Source organism: Catharus ustulatus, chromosome 6 (genome assembly GCF_009819885.2).
Source record: "Catharus ustulatus isolate bCatUst1 chromosome 6, bCatUst1.pri.v2, whole genome shotgun sequence".
In the NCBI taxonomy this organism is placed as follows: Eukaryota; Metazoa; Chordata; class Aves; order Passeriformes; family Turdidae; genus Catharus; species Catharus ustulatus.
In genome coordinates this window covers 25,817,024-25,833,885 of record NC_046226.1, presented here as the reverse complement: position 1 = coordinate 25,833,885, position 16,862 = coordinate 25,817,024, and the positions used below count along the sequence as shown (strand labels likewise).

At 46.4% G+C, this 16,862-nt stretch overlaps 1 protein-coding gene across 1 annotated transcript; it reads right to left on the bottom strand.

Annotated features, from left to right (window-relative positions):
* Positions 1-1,746: 1,746 nt before the first annotated feature.
* NFKBIA (NFKB inhibitor alpha) lies at positions 1,747-5,483 on the bottom strand. Its single transcript, XM_033062653.1, has 6 exons — positions 5,082-5,483; positions 4,656-4,764; positions 3,936-4,146; positions 3,357-3,445; positions 2,979-3,239; positions 1,747-2,491 (listed from the first exon to the last, which is right to left on the bottom strand). The coding sequence occupies exons 1-6, from the start codon at positions 5,303-5,305 to the stop codon at positions 2,444-2,446; spliced, it is 942 nt and encodes a 313-aa protein (XP_032918544.1). The 5' UTR covers positions 5,306-5,483; the 3' UTR covers positions 1,747-2,443.
* Positions 5,484-16,862: the final 11,379 nt, after the last annotated feature.

The following is a 16,862-nucleotide window of genomic DNA, read 5'->3' as shown; positions in this document are numbered from 1 at the left end:
GATTATAGCAGTGCCTTTCTAGATATTCTTTGTCTAAATATTGCAATGGGCAACAGAGAATGTACCAGTGCCTCCGAAACTACTCGGCCAGCCTGGTACTACTGATAACTGCATTTTTCTCAATCCCTCTGGCCTTCAAATGAACAGTATTTGCCTCCAGATGGTATCTATTTAAATATTTGCATACCTGGTCCAGCCGTGCACCCAAGGACTTTTAGACCACTGATAGCTGTAGCTAGTGAATGCCTCTGCAGACAAATGCTTGACAGCATTTCCATCCTCCGTTTTGCAACGGAAACTGAAACGTAGCAAGTGGAACACCACCATTTCTATTTCCAGCCGTGGAATCACTTGGGATTCTTTGCTGGTGAAAAACCTGTAGCAGCAAGTGAGCAAACTCCCACAGTCAATAGTCCCAGCTCAGAGTTAATGGTTGGTCAGAGCACAGGGTGAGTTCCCAGCAATAAAAAAGTTTTGCCAGATCCTAATCCAGCCCCACACTGGAAAATGCGTATTTGCAATGCAGATGTAGCCATGTCTGCCCAAAGTTTCAGTGCATATACCTGGATTATGCTCATGCAATGAGAGTGGAAGGGAAATAAAAATTATTCAGGATGATAATTTTATACAATACTTTCCACGGTAGCCTTTGGCTCCTATGCAAGTTAGGAAGCACACAGCCAGTTGTGGCTTTCTTCCTCGTACCAGCAAACCCTCCTTAGTGCAGGTTGTGCGTCAGGAACCCTTTGGGAAGAGGAGGACAGAAAAAGGAATGGGTGTTCCTGTGCAACCTGGGGCCACAGCATTCTCCAGCAGCCTGAGCTGGGCCAGGCGCCAGGAGCATTGAATTCCCCTGGCCAGTTCTTGGCAGAGCTCCCCCCCATCCTGCGTTAGCAGCTTTGCTGCTCCCTGTTCCATCCAGGGGTATGGTACACACAGGCATGGTCACCTTTTGCACAACCCATCCTTTACACAGGCACGCAACAGACCAAGAAGTCTGTCCAGTATTGTGATACACTGCCAGCAGATGAGTTGGAGCAGAGGATTTAGCAAAGTGATTCTGCCTGCCTGAATGCTGGGGAGAAACTTGAGGAATAACTGAAGCACTTCAAGCCTCATCCTTCACTGCAATGAACTGGAGAAGAGCTGCAGCTCCTGCAGTGGGGATGTGGGGTGCCCCACCTGAATTTCAGGTGTTCAAGGCAGTAGCACACTGAACACATTCCCAGGATTTGTTCCCTCTTTGCATGGAAATCCCCTTCGGAAATTCCAAAGGGGTCAGAGTTCAACTGAAGCTGGGCCAGGTGATAAATAAGGGGTGAGCAGACACAGGGCTGTGCTGCAAGCCTCCAGGCTTCCCCTGGAAAGAGCTGCGAAGTATTTGAGCTGGAACAAAAGCTGCCATGAGAGCAGGTGGGCGGGTGCTGCCAAAACCAGCCTAAAACCCCTTCTCTAGTGGGCTGGCAGCCTGGTGCTGGAAGAGAGGGGGAATCCCAGCCCCACAATCCGCCTGCTGCAGCGGGCGCAGGAAACAACACCTACGTCCGCTTCCAAAATTAGCTGTAGCAGAAGGGCTGAGAGCTGCAAGCTGTTTAGATGTCTTACCACTGCTGAGGTGAATCACCTAAAAACCCTGAGAATGTGACCCCAACGGGCTACTAGGTGTTAGAACTTTTCTTAAAAAGCAAACCAGGTAGATTCCCACAATGTCAGGGAGGTGGGCAATGAACCATTTCACAGACTAGGTATGGTAATCTGACTTTTTTTAATAAATACGTATCTCACATGTACCAAAATAATTATAAACAAAAAATGTACAGTATTTACACAATATACAGTTGCTAAAAAGTGTAGCAATTATGACACACACAGTGTGAAACACACTTTTCCAATGCCCACAGTTAACATTATTGCTACTTTTGCCTAAGAGCCAAGAGGGCACCAGTCCCTTGGTCCGATTTCTCCACCTGGGACGCCCCACTGAGAGCAGCTGAGGTTCATCAGAAAGAACAGGGACTGCCACGAGCCCAGCACAAAAGAATGCAGAGTCTCTGAGAAGGGGTGCTGGCATGAGTCCACCATGCCACAAAAGGACACTTGTAGTACTTGATGCCACAAGAAAGCTCCCTGTACCAAGCAGGTTGGATGTGTAGTCTGTTACCTTTGCAGGGCTGAGAAGACTGGCTGTGTGGCTCTTTATCAGGTGGTGTGAATAATCACAGATCTGTACTGATGTTACACATCCCAGTCCTGTATTTAAACACAAGGGAGATTCTGGAACTGTCCTGTTACAATTATGTGCTCCTTCTCCTTGCTAGGCAGTGTAGTTATTTCCCTCCTCTTTTTTCTCTCCACATCATGACTTTCTTTTTAGATGCAGAAAGTCGGTCCTCTTTCTATACATGAATGTATACAGTCACTTCTTTTCAGAGAAAGCTCTGCTTTAAAATGACAGCTGTCGTCCTCCAATAAGGCAGTCATCATACATAATCTGCAAGAAAAAAAACCCAAAATGCTGTTAATGCAAAAATCTTCCTTAAAGTATCATATCCACTCTGGGATAACAGCCAAATTCTACATGCCCAGACTTCAGCAGTGTATAAAATTTCTACACCAAAATGGTTACATATGCTATTTAATGCAGCACTTAGAATGTTAGAAAAACAAATCCTAGGGAGGAGAAAACCACCCATCAACTTGGATTTTCTTTCATAAGGTTCTGTGTCAGCCACAGAGAACCATGTCACATGGTATTAATCTCTATTCCCTCATGTTATTTTTTTTACATTTTATTCTCACTCTGTTTACATGCTTGCCCCATCTGCCATTTTGCTGATTGTTGATAGCATAATCTTTGCTATATCTATCTGTTACACAGCAAGAAGTCACTGGGGCATGCTATCAAAGCAACACCAAAAAATACCCTGTGCAGGACAGGATTTTCCCCTTGTCTTATAAAAATGACAACAGCTACTTACTTCATCCTCTGTGAACTCAGGCTCAGATTCACTGCTCTCTTCATCCTCACTTTCTGGCAACATCTGCAGGTCAGCTGTGGTCAGTTGTTTCAGCTGTTCCTGTATGCTTGAGTTGTCTCTTCCCCAAGTGAGTTGATAGGGGGAATAGCCCTGATAGGTCACTTTGTTCACGTCTGCCCCATGTTTCACCAGAAGCGACACGAGGTCTGAATTCTGCAGATCCACTGCCAAATGTAGTGCTGTTCTGCCATTGCATGGCTCCTGTGTGAAAACAGCATAAGGTTTGGCATGTTAGGAGAGGCAGAGCCATTGCCAGATCTGTCGATTCTTATGACTACAGAGCCCCACTCAGTTAAATTCATGGCACACCTTACATACCTGTGCGTTTACATCTGCTCCCAAGGACAGCAGATATTCAACAATACCCAGGTATCCTTGAATAGATGCTAAATGAAGACATGTATGTCCTGAAAGACACAAACAGAGGGAAAACTTGTGTAAGTCTAATTCAATGCCTCGTCATTACTTAAAAGTTAAGATGATAGGCCAGATATCTAAATTTGCGATTCATTCACAGCAAAAAGGTGTTCTCCAGAGGAGCTTTCCAGCTTCCAGTATGAATAAAAGGGTAGGATTTTGAAAAGATTTCTCGGAGGCTCTATTTCAGTGTTTGAGTGCAACTTACAACAAACAAAAAAGGAGAACCAGAGCAAAGGCACTCACTACAAATGCAAACTTCAAAGCCATGAGAGACTATAATCAACAGTGAGCAGGCTTGCAAGACAGTGGCATTTCAAAGAAGTCAGACACACCGCTGCATGCATTGGGCTCCTCAACTCTCAAATGGCACATAATAATCCTTCTCCATCTCTCCAGAGATCTTTGAGATCCGCAGGAGACTGACCCTACCCTCAGCACAGCACACCAATGAACTTCAGGAGTGTGTCCAGTCCGTACCATTGTAGTTGGCTGCCTGCAGGACAGCGAGGAGATGGTGTGGCTGGCAGTACTGTGTGAGCACGTTGACACTCCTGAGGGAGCCCTGCTGGCAGGCAATGTGCAGGGGGGTGTTTCCTCGGAAGTCCCTGATTTCCAGGTCGCATCCGGCCTTCAGAAGATGCTCAGCAATTTCAGGCTGATCAGTTATCACTGCCAGGTGAAGAGGAGTCTGCAAGCATAAGAGCAAAAGCAGACTGTAAGTTACACCATGAACTTAGCAGCAACATTTAGACAAGCAGACTTCTTGTTCACTTAGTGATTTGTGCCAACAAATAAAAGCATTAAAGCACGCCCTATAAACTCAAGTTCTTCGTGCTTCCCAAGTTGTTGTATAGTTGCCCATTCATCTGGAAGTGATGAACTTTGGGCTCTCTGGATATACCAACAGTCAATTGGTATGAAGGGCATCATTAACATCTCCATAAAGAGGGATGCAACCCATGGCATCATATTTGAAAAATGTGGGCGTTAAATGCCACTCTCTTGAGGGAGAGGAAGCATTGTACCAACACTGACTGAAGCCAGCTAGGGACTTTCCTGAATGTAGGCTTTGATTCAATTGATTCCATCAATTAAAACAAAAAAAATCGAAGGGACTTTTTTGGGGGAATTCCCCAGAGGCAGTGTGTGGGTGTGGCAGGGGCTGATCCGCATTCGGGGTTATCGAGGTGAAAGTACCTGGCTGAGGTTGTTCTGGAAGTTCAGGAAAGCCCGGTCACCGGCTGCCTGCTGGATCACCTCCAGACTCAGGGCTTTTTCCTCGTGAATAATGGCCAAGTGGAGAAAACTGCAGGGGGGAGAAAAGGAGCAATTAAGCAACAGGCGTTAGCCCCCCTGACGCCACGCCGAGCCCCGCGCCCGGCGGGCCGGGTCACGCGCGGGTGTCGCAAGCCGGGGCTTTCGGCTGGGCCGGGGCTTTCCGCGGCCGCGGGAGCCGCCTCTGCCTGGCGCCGCTCCAGGGACTTTCCGCACCCCCTCCCTTCCCTCCCGGCGCGGCCCAGCCCGGCGCCGCCCCGCCGGCAAGCACATCCTGTCCCGCACTGCTCGTGCCGAGCTCCCCAGCGTGCCCGAGCCACCCCTGCCCCGTCCCCGACCCCCACTTACGTGTCCCCGTCCTCCGTCAGCTGCTGTGCCCAGGCGGGCGGCTCGCGGGGCTGCAGCCGTATGTCCTCCAGCTCCTTCACCAGCTGCCGGTACTCCTCCTCCTTCATGGAGTCCAGGCCACTGTCGTGGCGGTCGTCGAGCGCGAGGGCGCCCTGACGCTCCTTCTTGGGGTGCTCGTAGCCGTCCATGGCGGGCGGCTCGGCGGCGCGGCGAGCAGCGATCATGGCGGCGGGTCTGCAGGCGCTGCGAGTGAGCGGCGGCGGCGGCGGCGCCTCGCATATACAGCGAGGCCGGGGGATTTCTGCGGGGGAGGAGCCGCGGAGGACGGGAATTTCCAGCCAAAGCCCGACCGACGGGTCTGGTCCTGCTCGGCGCCGCCGGCGCTGGCAGGGAGGGCGGAGCGGCTCGGGCCGCCCAGAAGGGGCGTCGCAGGGGAGGGAGGGAAAAGGCCGGGCTGAGAGGGAACTTGGCGTTTTTCCAGGGGGGAAGTACTCGCCTCTCCGGCGTCCCCGGCGGTACTTCCCTGCCGCGCCCCGGGGGATTGCCCTGCCCTGCCCGGTGCTGGGGCTCCCCGTGCCTGCTCCCCGGCGGTCCCGGTGCTGCGGGGCCCCTGGAGCGCCTCAGTGCCGGGCACTGCTGGCCCCGCTTGCACCCTGCATCCCCCTGGCATTCCGTCAGCATCCTGAGAGGGGCTGCGGCATCTCAGGATAATTCGAGTTGGAAGGGTTCTATAAAGAAGGGGCTTCTTTCCTGCCTTGCAGCTATTTCTGGCCTCACTGAATGTCCCTGCTTTTTCCCCAATTTGTCATTTTCCCATGGGATGGCATTCCTTTGAATAAGAATTTAGGAGAAAATAAAGGCCCATCTAGACCAACCCACCCTGCCATGAGCAGGGACATCTTCAACTGGATAAGCCCCCCATCCAACCCGACCTTTAATTTTTCCAGGGATGGGGCATCCACCACATTTCTGGGCAACCTCTAACAGTAAGAGCTTGCCCAGAGGGTTCACCACCCTCATTGTAAAAAATCTTCCTTATATCTAATCTAAACTGACCTTCCTTTAGTTTTAAACCCTTACCCTTTGTCCTATGGCAACAGGCCCGGCTACAAAGCCGGTCCCATCTCTTTGTATAGGCTGCCCTCAAGCACTGCAAGGCCACAGTGTGGCCCTCCCAGGAGTGTCCGGCCACTCTTAGAAGCTCCATCACCCACAGGTAGCGTGGCACAGTCTGCACAATGACAAATCCCTGAGCCTTTGAGGATCATTTTGAAGTTTGATTCAGGGACCACCTTTAACCAGTGTAACAAACTAGCTTTTTAGTGAGCCCAGGGCAGCAAAGTCATGCTAAATTGTCAAGGAATCAAACACCACTGGAGCGATGTTGGGGCTGCTACTGCATCAGGACACTGCATCTGCCCTGCTTGGAAGGGAGTGTCACTTCTTGGAGAGATTCAGGCAGTATTACACGTGAAAGATGTGACTCTGCCATGCCTGCAAGTGTGCAGGTGTTGCCTCAGTATTTAGAGGATTTTGCATCTCTGCTGTGTAAGTTTCCACTCCGTAAAGTTTTCACTTTAAACCTTTTAAAGAAGAAATTACATCTTCAGCCATTATTCTTACTTTCTCTGGCCATTCCTAGTCACTTTTCTCTGGTTTTTTTTACTGCTGTCATGCCATCTGTGGGTAATAAAAACTGGATAAATGCAGGATCCCACATGGATAAAAGGCATTGTTTTCCTCAGAGCTGACAGCACTGAATTTTTTCCTGGTGAATTTTTGCTTCTGCTTCTCAGATGTAGGGGATTCCCATGAAGAATTTTTCTTCTCTTGCAACTATTGCTGGCCTCACTGAGTAACAGTGTTTGTACTTTTTTTCCTTTTGTCATTTTCCCATGGGATGGCATCCCTTTGAACAAGAACTTGGGAAAATCCAAAGATAAAAGGAAGAGCCAGAGGAGAGGAAGAACGCCTGGCTTTCTGTGAGCAGATGTTTCTAATTTTCAGCCCAGCTGTACCATTCCTGGGCTTCTTTTCAGTGTTCATCACTTGGCCTGGGACAATCCAGTGGTGTTTTTTGGGCAGGTTTAGAAAAAAGCCGTAAAACTCTTTCTTTTTTAAGTAAAAGGTTATGAAAGTTTTGTGAGCTTTTTGAAACAGTTCCACCTTTTTAATGTAAATTGGTAGGGGAAATTTAATTAACAAATGAATCTCCTCCTGTCTGCATCTCTTCAAAAAAGGGAGTTGAAAAGCAAGCTCCTGCTCTGACTAGCAGGGGAATTGAGCCCAGAAAGGACCTCACTCTCTGCAGTTGGGATTTTGATAGAACCACACAAACATTAAACTTGAAAACTTCTATCCTGGCTGTGATGGCTGTAAACTGACTTCAGCAAAGGGAATTCTTTGCCTCCTTCTATAAGCGACTTCCAGCTGCCCTCATAGACCACCACAGGACTAATTTTAGCAAGCACTTACAAGCAACCTCTTTTCAGAGGCACATGAAATGCTTTTATTTTGTGTGTGTTTTAACTTGGCAGTACTGCAGCCAGTTGTAGGTGGCAGAAAGGTGATGGAAAATGTTTTCTGGATGGAAAGTCATGCTGAGCCAGCCCACTTCCTGCCCCAGGGAGAGGCTGGTGCTCTGCAGCCTGGCCCTAGGCATCGTGGGGGGCCCACACATGGGCTAGTAACCGTGGGTATTCGGCAGTGAAAAGCACGACTCGAGAAGGGGTTTAGCCCTAAACTCATATGTAAAGCAGCAGCTAGCTGCAGATGCAGGGGCATGTGGAACCCTCATTAACAATTAAGCAACTAAAACTATTGTCTTCGCTGTAACTCCTCATAGTTAGCACAGTTGTTGTATAATATTTGCCTGAAGGGATGGCATAATAGAAGATAGCATAAAGCAAAGGTTTTGGAGCGGTGAAGGTTATCGGTGCTGCTTTGTGCTGTTGAAGTACTGGCTTTTTTTTTTTTTTTTAATTATCACATTCAAGCAGCTTTTCTATGCAATTTTCTATATGGTTCACCAGAGAAAAAGAATAGAAAGAAACAAACTCAGCTTTTTGGATATAAGGTGGAGCCTACCACAACCCTAGTTTCCTGTGTGGCTTTTTACCCAAGTGTTGCAGTTCTGGGAAGCTCAGACATACCCCTAGGGGATGGAGCAGCTGTACCTATCCAGGGACAGGGCCCTGCTGAAATGGAGGCAAAACATAATGAACACTGCAGTCATCTGTGCCAACCTGAACCTTCTTTGATTGTGTATTCTGGTTTAAAACCTCTGCTATGTCTGCATTAATTTCACAGGAATGTTTTCTGTGTTTGTCATTTTGAGAGGAAATTAACGTTCTCTGCATTTTTAATTTGGGATTATGTTAGCAGTCTCTGCTGCCTAGTACAGCAGGCTCTTCAAGGCCAACCACGTTAAAACCTGTAACCATGGGAGGTGGTTTTGCACCTGATATCTAAGAGCTAGGTTTTGCAAAAGCCTCCTCCACTTTCTGTGGCCCTGAGTACTCAGTTGGCAAGGCTGTGGTGCTACAGGGATGTGATGTTTGTTTTTATTCTACCTTGCAGAAACTGGCAGGGCTCCTAGAAGCAGCCTCGAGTGTCTGACTACTGAAAAGAGGCAGTAGGGTTTTAATCAGTTTTAAAAGTAGGCGAAAAATTCTTGTGTTGCTTCCTCCAGCAAACACATTAAATTGTAATTTCCTGGTTGCCACACTAATCATGACAACCGTCTAGTGCTGTTGATTTACCAGAGATTTACCTCAACTTCATCCTTTTACGATTGCTGCTGCAGATACCTGTTAACTATTTCCTCTCATTTAATTGTGAGGACAGTATGTGGCTCCTAGTAAGTGCATCAGGAAAGGTAGTTAACAACATGCAGCAAGATCTTGGCCCAGGATATTAAAACCAAAAGCAAAGCAAATCAGTGAAATAGACCTGCTGTCTATACATGTATGTGCATGTACATGTATGTACATGCAGATACCCCTTGGAATAGGACTCTGGTTTGTTGTTTCAAAAGTATGGACTTTGCTGGTGCAAGGGAAACCAGGGGACACTTGACATTGTCATTTTGATAATATTTTGCAGTTAAAATCCACATATCTCAGTTTCCCGTTTACAGTTGCTACAGAGGTAAGAACCAGGCAGCTCCAAACAATTAGTCTGGTGATAAACAAGGAAAACATATTTCCCTCCTGCTTTCTAATAATAAGTAACTAATTTGAAAGCTTTAAAAAACCAGCCAAATGAGAGAAAGGACAGTTATGCAAAGTCCATTTTTGTCAGTCAGGATGAGGGCCAAAGGTAGTTACATGTGCCATGTGGCCTGTATCCCTACCTCCTCAAATCTTTTAATCAGAGATTATTTTGGGATGGTCATACACTCCAAAGAGCAGAATGGTGGATGCAGTAGGACACATTTCTGCACCTTATTTAAGCTGGTATAATATCCAAGCAAATAGTCTGCTTGTAATTTTTGGCACATAAAGCCAAGGTCCAAATTAGGGCATTTGAAGTCCTACTCATGTGCCATGGACACAAAAATAGCTATCTGCAGTGTCCTGACCTGAGTCTAATGCATCTAGAGTTCTGGTTGGCTACACTAGTCTGTTTTTATTTTTTGACTGCAGCTTATTTTTGGCATATCTTAAATTGATGTATTGCATCCCTGGGAAGGTCTGTATTTCTCTGCATGAACTGTGGGCTGTTTATCAATTGGTTCCACTTCTGGGGATCCTTAGGGATGAGATGTACTATATCAATTTAAACTGCTTTAAGGGTGAATATAAGTCAAGTAATTTGAAATTTGCTACACTTGGAAGACAAATTTTCTCTGTTGCCATTCCCATTTTTCATGTGGAAACTTTGTTAAAGCATGTTGCTCAAAAAGCTTCAAGCTGATGTTCACTGCCTGATGCAGCAAAACTTGCTGCCACACTTGTTTCATGTAGGAGAAAAGAATCTTGGGGAGGGAGAAGGCAGGTCTGTTGAGCTGGTTTTACTACTTTCCCTCTAGCACTGAAGTTGCTCCCCCATCAGTACAGCCCCCTATGTGGTTGCAGACAAAGTGGAAGTACCTAATGGGGAAAATATGAACTGGGAGCATGCTAGTAATTAAAAAGGGACTTTCCCCTGCAGACAGCTGTGACATTTGGTAACGTTACAGTCCCTAGTTCTTCCCAGCAAATAGGGATATTGCAAAGGTGGAGAGGGCGGATCAGTGGGATCCTGCAGAAAACTGAGCTGCTGAGCATTTGGGAGAGATAGCTAAGCCTGGCAGAGTCGACAGGGCTGTGCAAAGCGGGGAGCTACTTTTCTTTCTGTTTGGATTACAGAGAAAGTAAAGATTGGATCAGGGTATAAATTTCTCTGTGGTACTAGATTGGTATTTTGGGCAAACTGGGGACTTTAATTGAGTTACTGTGGCGCTGGCTGCATGTGGGCAGTGAGAGATGTCTGTTTCAGCACATAGCTTGCTCTGAACCTCTAATGCTCCTGTACAACCTCTGTGCCTAACGTTGGTGGTTGCAAATAATTCTGGATAAATATAAAAAGCCATCACACTGCTCCTGTGTGCACAGTGGGAGCCCAGTGCAGCAGACAAGCGCATGGCAAACCTCAATTAGAAGCTCAACTGCACAACGTGGGCTCAGGGATTTCCCTGGGGACGGATGTGGCAAACACAGGGGCTAATAAACTGAGTGCTGTAGCTAGCAGAGGAGCTGCCAGGGGAGGAAGCAGGAAATACTAGACAATACTAACGGCATAGCCCTGAGAGGAAAAACCCACAACAACAGAAGATGAACTTTGGGCTGTGTTCTTCCTGAAAAACCCAGGGACCGCCAGCCAAGGGACTATCGAGGTCAGCTCCTCCTGTGCACACCCTCTTCAGAGGAGGAAGGCAGGCTCTTTGCTCTCTGCTCCTTCTGGTGAAAGTCCTCTGGAGTCACAAAGCCTGGCAGACTGCATGGCTCCGGGTGTGGTAACTCCAATCTGCCATCCACAATTTGCCTGAGGCTGGCAAGAGGTGTTGGCAGCAGCTGCTGCAGAGATAGCTCTTAAGAGGGGCTTCGCTTTTAGATACCTCCTGCAAAACACCCGTCTCTTCTGGGTGTTATGGTGCTCTGCTCGGAAGGTTCCCAAGGTTTTATTCTGAGTTTTATTCATAGTTGTAAGCTGCATTCTGAGCTGGATCATTGGCTGTGGCAGCAGGGAGCATGCAGCATTGTCCAAGGTCTGGATGTGCTTCTGGTGCCATGTCCTGGTCCAGCCCATCCTTCTTCTAGGTAAACAAATTGCTGTTGATGAACATGGGGCTGCAAGACCTGGGATATCACAGTTATTCTTTGCAGGAGAGTAAGCTAGGAGAAAATCTCCAAGAGACAACAAAGAGCTAGACTGCATTTAGAGGAATGTTAGGTGAATTCTGATTAACACAGAGAGAGGTGAAAGGCAGGCTGAGAGAGGTTGAATACATCCCATATTCTGCATATTCTGAGTATTGCTCGAAGTCCCAGGACACAGATTATAATAAAATCCTCATTTTCTCACACAGCTATCATTCCCTCTTATTTTCATGCAGCCAACTGTTTACATTGCGCATGACCTCTCTCAGGGCAGTGACGACTGGCAGTAAGTTCAGGGCCACCATCATATATGTGAGCTAGGAAATGAGCAGTGCCATCCTGTGGCGCAGCTTCAGCTCTGCTGCCCAGCCGGTGGTCGGAAGGTGACTGTTCCTGCTGGTCCTGAGATACCCGAGCTGCATGCAGAAAATGGGAACTGGAAGTATGGCTGCATCTTACAGAGTGGGCTGGAATCAGTGGTTCTTTATTGAAACTGTATTGGGAAAGAAGAGGGAGCAGATGGAGATTGCAATGGAGATCTTCTAGCCTCTAAGGAGTTTAAATTTATCTGTCTGCAAGGCTATATCCATTCCTGGGGTAACTTTTCATTTAGCATATGCCTTTTAGGGCTTTGATTTCTTCAGATTTCATGGAAGATATGAGCTAACTTATGGTTGTGGTGTTTCCCAGACAGAAATATCTCTCCTAGATAAGCTCCTGCCTTCCTTGGATAAATAGTTTATGCACTGCAGTAAATTTAGTTCTTCTGTGAACTCCCCATCCTGTGCATATGCTGTGGTGACTGGAGGGGCTGCCCATGGCATAGCCTGAGGGCACATGTTGCTGGCCATCCTTAGGTGTTCAGGAATCCTGTAAAAATGGTGGAAACTAGTCCTTGAATTCTTCCCAGACCAAATTTCTGAGCAGGCAAAAATATAACTTGCTTGGGAAAACACTGACCTCTGGTAACAGGCTTAGGGTCATGGGTTTGGTTTTTATGCTTAAGTCAGGAAGATTCGTGGAGGCTTTGAAACATATTTGTGGGAAAGCCAGCAAGGGAAGTGAGGTAGGAGTGATTTTCCCCAGAGCACTGAAGAAAATCTATACCAGTCCCTCTTTGAAACAACTGACTCTCACACTATTTCATTCTTCTGCATGCATTCACAGACACAAATCCTTTTCTTGGCTGCATCCTCTGCCTCTCAAAGCTCAGCATCCCACTATGGCCATTGCAGCTACCTCCTGTATCCTCATCAGCTGGCAGTTCTTTGGCCCTGCAGACCTGGAAGACAGAAGCCATGACAGTCAAAGTGTCCATGTATCCCAGGAGCCTACAGGAATTCTTGCTGCTGGAGCAGTGGTCATCCCATTTGGGCTTTTCCAGAGAGCTCCAGCTGGGAAAACTTTCACATCAACTCTGATCTCTCTCCATTGTCATGGTGCTGTGCAGGCAGAAACTTACCTGTGATCTTCTGAATGTGGTGAAAGACACTTGTGGTCAAGCCCAGAGCTTGACCACTGCTCAAGTCCCCCCTTATAGGCAGGCACTGCTGCAGAGCAGGGGCTCAGCCTGGCTTTGGCAGAATGGGGCGAGCCTCTCTGTGCAGGAGAGGCAGGAGGGCAGCATCAGCAGGATCCTAACTCATGGGGCAAGGGTGGAGTGTGCTTGAGAGGGTGGAGTAGGAAATAGCTTACTGGGCTGTTGCACTGCTGCCCTCACAGGTGACACCCACTCAAGCAGAGTTTGGAAAGAATTCATTTCAGCTTAGTTTAGCTCAGGCTTTTAAAATCCTGAGCTGCTGTGAGAAATCAAATCACATATGATCAAGCATGCATTGGCAGATGCAGGAACATTTCCCAGATGGTTTCTTCCCTAAGGACCATCCAGAGGCACCAGAATGTGTTGTCTTACAGAAAGGATGGATCCCCTGGGAGGTGAATTGGGCAGATAAAAGCTTTCTCCTTGGGAGCCCAGATGCACATTAGTTTCAGCTGCATCATCAAAGTGAGTCATTCAATAAAAACAATTAGCTGAGGAAATATCACTAAACAGTAATAATTATCCAAATGTCCTAGCATTGACCATTTAGATGACTAAATCAACACAATCAATTGTGTTAACGAATGCTAATTCAAATCTAACAACTTTCTGGTATATTTGATTATGTATAAAGAATTCACCTGCAGTGTTTGAGCAGGATAGGGCGGCAGACCAGGCAGATGCTTGGTCATCTGCTGTCCTGTGGATTCTGTGAATGGGTCAGCCCCAACAGCACATAGCATTTCTCCCTACATAGTCTGTGGAGCAGTAGAGGACTGCTTAGATGACGTCTAGGTACCCTTCATCTGGGTAGACAGCTTTCATGGATTTCAGAGAGACTTATGCCCACACAGAAATGTGGTGAAGCCTCTCAGGAGAGGCTACATCCTCCTTTCTGCCTCCTTGCCTGAAGGGTCTCACAGGGGTCTGAATCTCCTAAATGGATGACTGGATAAAATCACATGAACACCACGTAACCATGTCGTCTGCCTGGGAATAAAGGGCTATGGAGGGAACTCATGTTTAAAACTGACAAATACAGTTTCAGTCAAGAACAAGTCATACTTGTAATTCATGTTGGAAACTGACCTTCTGTCTCAGGTTTTCACTCTCCTCCTGTCCTCATCACTGGTACCTAGGCTCTGGAGACACAGGTCTTCCCTGAAGTGCTTCATGCTCTGGATGGACTGTGATCATTGTTCATTTTTTAATGCATGAATATTGTTTTGTTGTGTCTAGACATTGGTATGCTGCTTGCCACCTCATTATCTAGAAATTACGGATGTCGGTCCAGTGGGATTCAGCTTCATGCTGGAATTGCCCTCACACTTCCCTTAAAGGTGCAATGAGCTCCTCTATCCCCACTGCCAGCACACTAACCCTTCTTAGTCCATACTTGTAAGTTATTGGAAGAGGTTAATTCCTAAGAAAAGGTTTTTCTTTGATCAGTATCAAAAAGAAACCAGCAAAGATACCAAGAAGGAAGCCTGCCCTGAAAACTGATGCCTGCCATGCTATTTTCACATGTCTATAGAAATGGTTATGATTAGCTCTCCTCATGCTCTGCTACCACAGGAAGGAGTGACTGTGTCTGGCACAGGGACCAGTGACACAATTTTGCAGCATAGTGTGCTAGGGGCTGCTAAAACCCAACACCTCTGAGGTGAGCAGCTGTCAGGCTGTGCTTATGCTGCTCACACTGATGCTCTGTCCACTGAACCACATTTTTGCCTCAGGTGAAAAAACAATGCAGGCATCAATAAGGTGAATTTCTCCTGCTGCCTGCTATCTGTTCTTCCTATGGCATTGAAGGGTTTTCTAAGTGGGGCTAACATGCAGGTGAATCATTACAATGTGCTGCAGCAGGTCTGGCTCTGTCCCTCTTGCACTCACCATCCATAGGTCTACCAGATGGAACAGGAGCCACGTCGGGGACCTGGGAGCCTTTTCCATCAGCTGAGGGAGCCTGGCCATGCTGGTAGGAGCAGCCCTGGTACCACAAGGACTGAGCTTCTTTGCTTGTCTGCTAGTATTAACATTCATTTGCTCTCTGAAACAGACTTGGTTTATTTTTTCTTTAGGTCATTCTGTGTAACATAATCATATTGGAGTAGAATTCTTCTGCCTAATCAAATGAAACTTCATGTAGTTAGCTTGTCCTTAGCATTTACTAATGAATGTGATTGTGAGGATTTAGTTTCTCACATGGTTAATAGGAAGGCATTTAGATAATTATAGCTGTCTAGTGTCTTTCCACTGCTAATCGCTTTTACTGCCTGGTTCATTTCCAGACCAGCAAGTGAAACTCTGGCACACAATTGTGCAGGGAAACTGCCCCTGTGGTTATATATTGCTGTATTCCTGATGTGATGGTTTGTAGGTGTGAAGTCAGTTCCCAGCTCCAAACTAATTTTCTAATGAACTTCAGAAAATCATAGCCTCACTGTGATTCAGCTTTCCCACTTGTCTACACCATGCTAGGTCACACTGTTTAGCATTCCCTCCCTGACACTGGCCAGCTGAAGACACTTAGAGAAGAAAAATATAAGCAGACAAATGGCTCCACTCCTGGACTGTGCATCCAGCTTCCCGAGCTTTAGGAGCTTTCCATGCCCCTTTGTTTAGAAGCTGCTGTGAATTTTCTGAATCCCTTGCTGGACTTTGCCACATCTTTGATCTCCACGACATCCTCTGACAATGATGCTGAACAGAAAACTGCACCAAATATCCCTGGTGTTTGTTTTAAAACTACTAGGTGGTATTTCAGTTGAGAAAAATCAATACTTCTGTTCAGAGAAACAGGGAATGAAATGTTGTTCTTTGCCTTTTTAGGGCACCAGTGATGTGACTGAGCTGTCACCCCCCTCTGCTGCCTCCTTTCCAAGCTTCAGCTAGTCCTGCTTCTATCCTGGTTATTTTTGTCTCAAATGAGAACATTTCCATACCTGGTTACCTTTTACAGAACCTTTTTGGTTTTTTTTTTCCTGACTATTTTTTTAATACAGAGTGCAAGCTGTAGTTAAGGAGGATTTATAGAAAAGTTAAGTGATGTTTTCTGTTTTCCCCCCTGTTTGGTCCTATTAATTCTGGCAATTCTAGTAATCGTGGGTGTTTTGCCCTTATCTCAAGTATCCATCATGGCTCTGAAATTAATTTCCTAGTAAAACCAGTTCATTTAAAGTCTATGGCATGTATAGATTTTCCCCCTCAGGTGCTGTGTAGTGCATTTGTTCTTGTGGAATTTAATGCAAAATCTAACTTCTTATTGCTGTGCTACATCACATTATTAAATATGTCTGTACCTTTCAGCTATAGCTTAATCTTTTCTGAATAATTCTTCATCAGCTGCAGCCTTTGCTACTTTGCTCGTTACTTTGTTTACTTAGAGCATGTCGTGAAAAACTTGGCAATATTTTTTTTAAGACAAAATTTGGGGGAGGAAACATGCCTGTTACACAAGCTAGTGAAGTATGTTACAAAGATGATTATGGCAGTGATAATTCTCATAACCTGTTTTGTCATTACTCTGTCCTTTGATAGTTATCTTGTTGCTAACAAACAATTCAGTAGCTGTTTGGAACAGTATTATCTTCTGGAGCTAAATGGGTCAAGGGATTTCTGCCAGCAGGAGAGATTTCTGTGCTGGTAAGATGAAGAGAACTAGGAGGAAGCAATTTTTGGCTAATATTAAATTAAAATTAGGTGCTGTGACTACTGGTCTGAGAGAGATGAGGGACACTCATCCTTCCCAGCAGCCGTTCCCCAATTTACCATGACGGTATTTAACTTCAATTAACAAATTCTTGTTTAGTTTAGTTTTTGATTATTCCCCCTAGGGTTTTAATGCGACACCCTCTCCGTCCCGCTCCTTCCGCGGTA

Bases quoted from the DNA above. Each gene is read 5' to 3' on its own strand.
- NFKBIA (XM_033062653.1), bottom strand. From the start codon at position 5,305: ATGATCGCTGCTCGCCGCGCCGCCGAGCCGCCCGCCATGGACGGCTAC. The intron at 3,446-3,935 runs GTACGGACTGGA...TGTGTCTTTCAG, and splicing joins GCAGGCAGCCAACTACAATG to GACATACATGTCTTCATTTA. The intron at 3,240-3,356 runs GTATGTAAGGTG...GTTTTCACACAG, and splicing joins GAGCAGATGTAAACGCACAG to GAGCCATGCAATGGCAGAAC.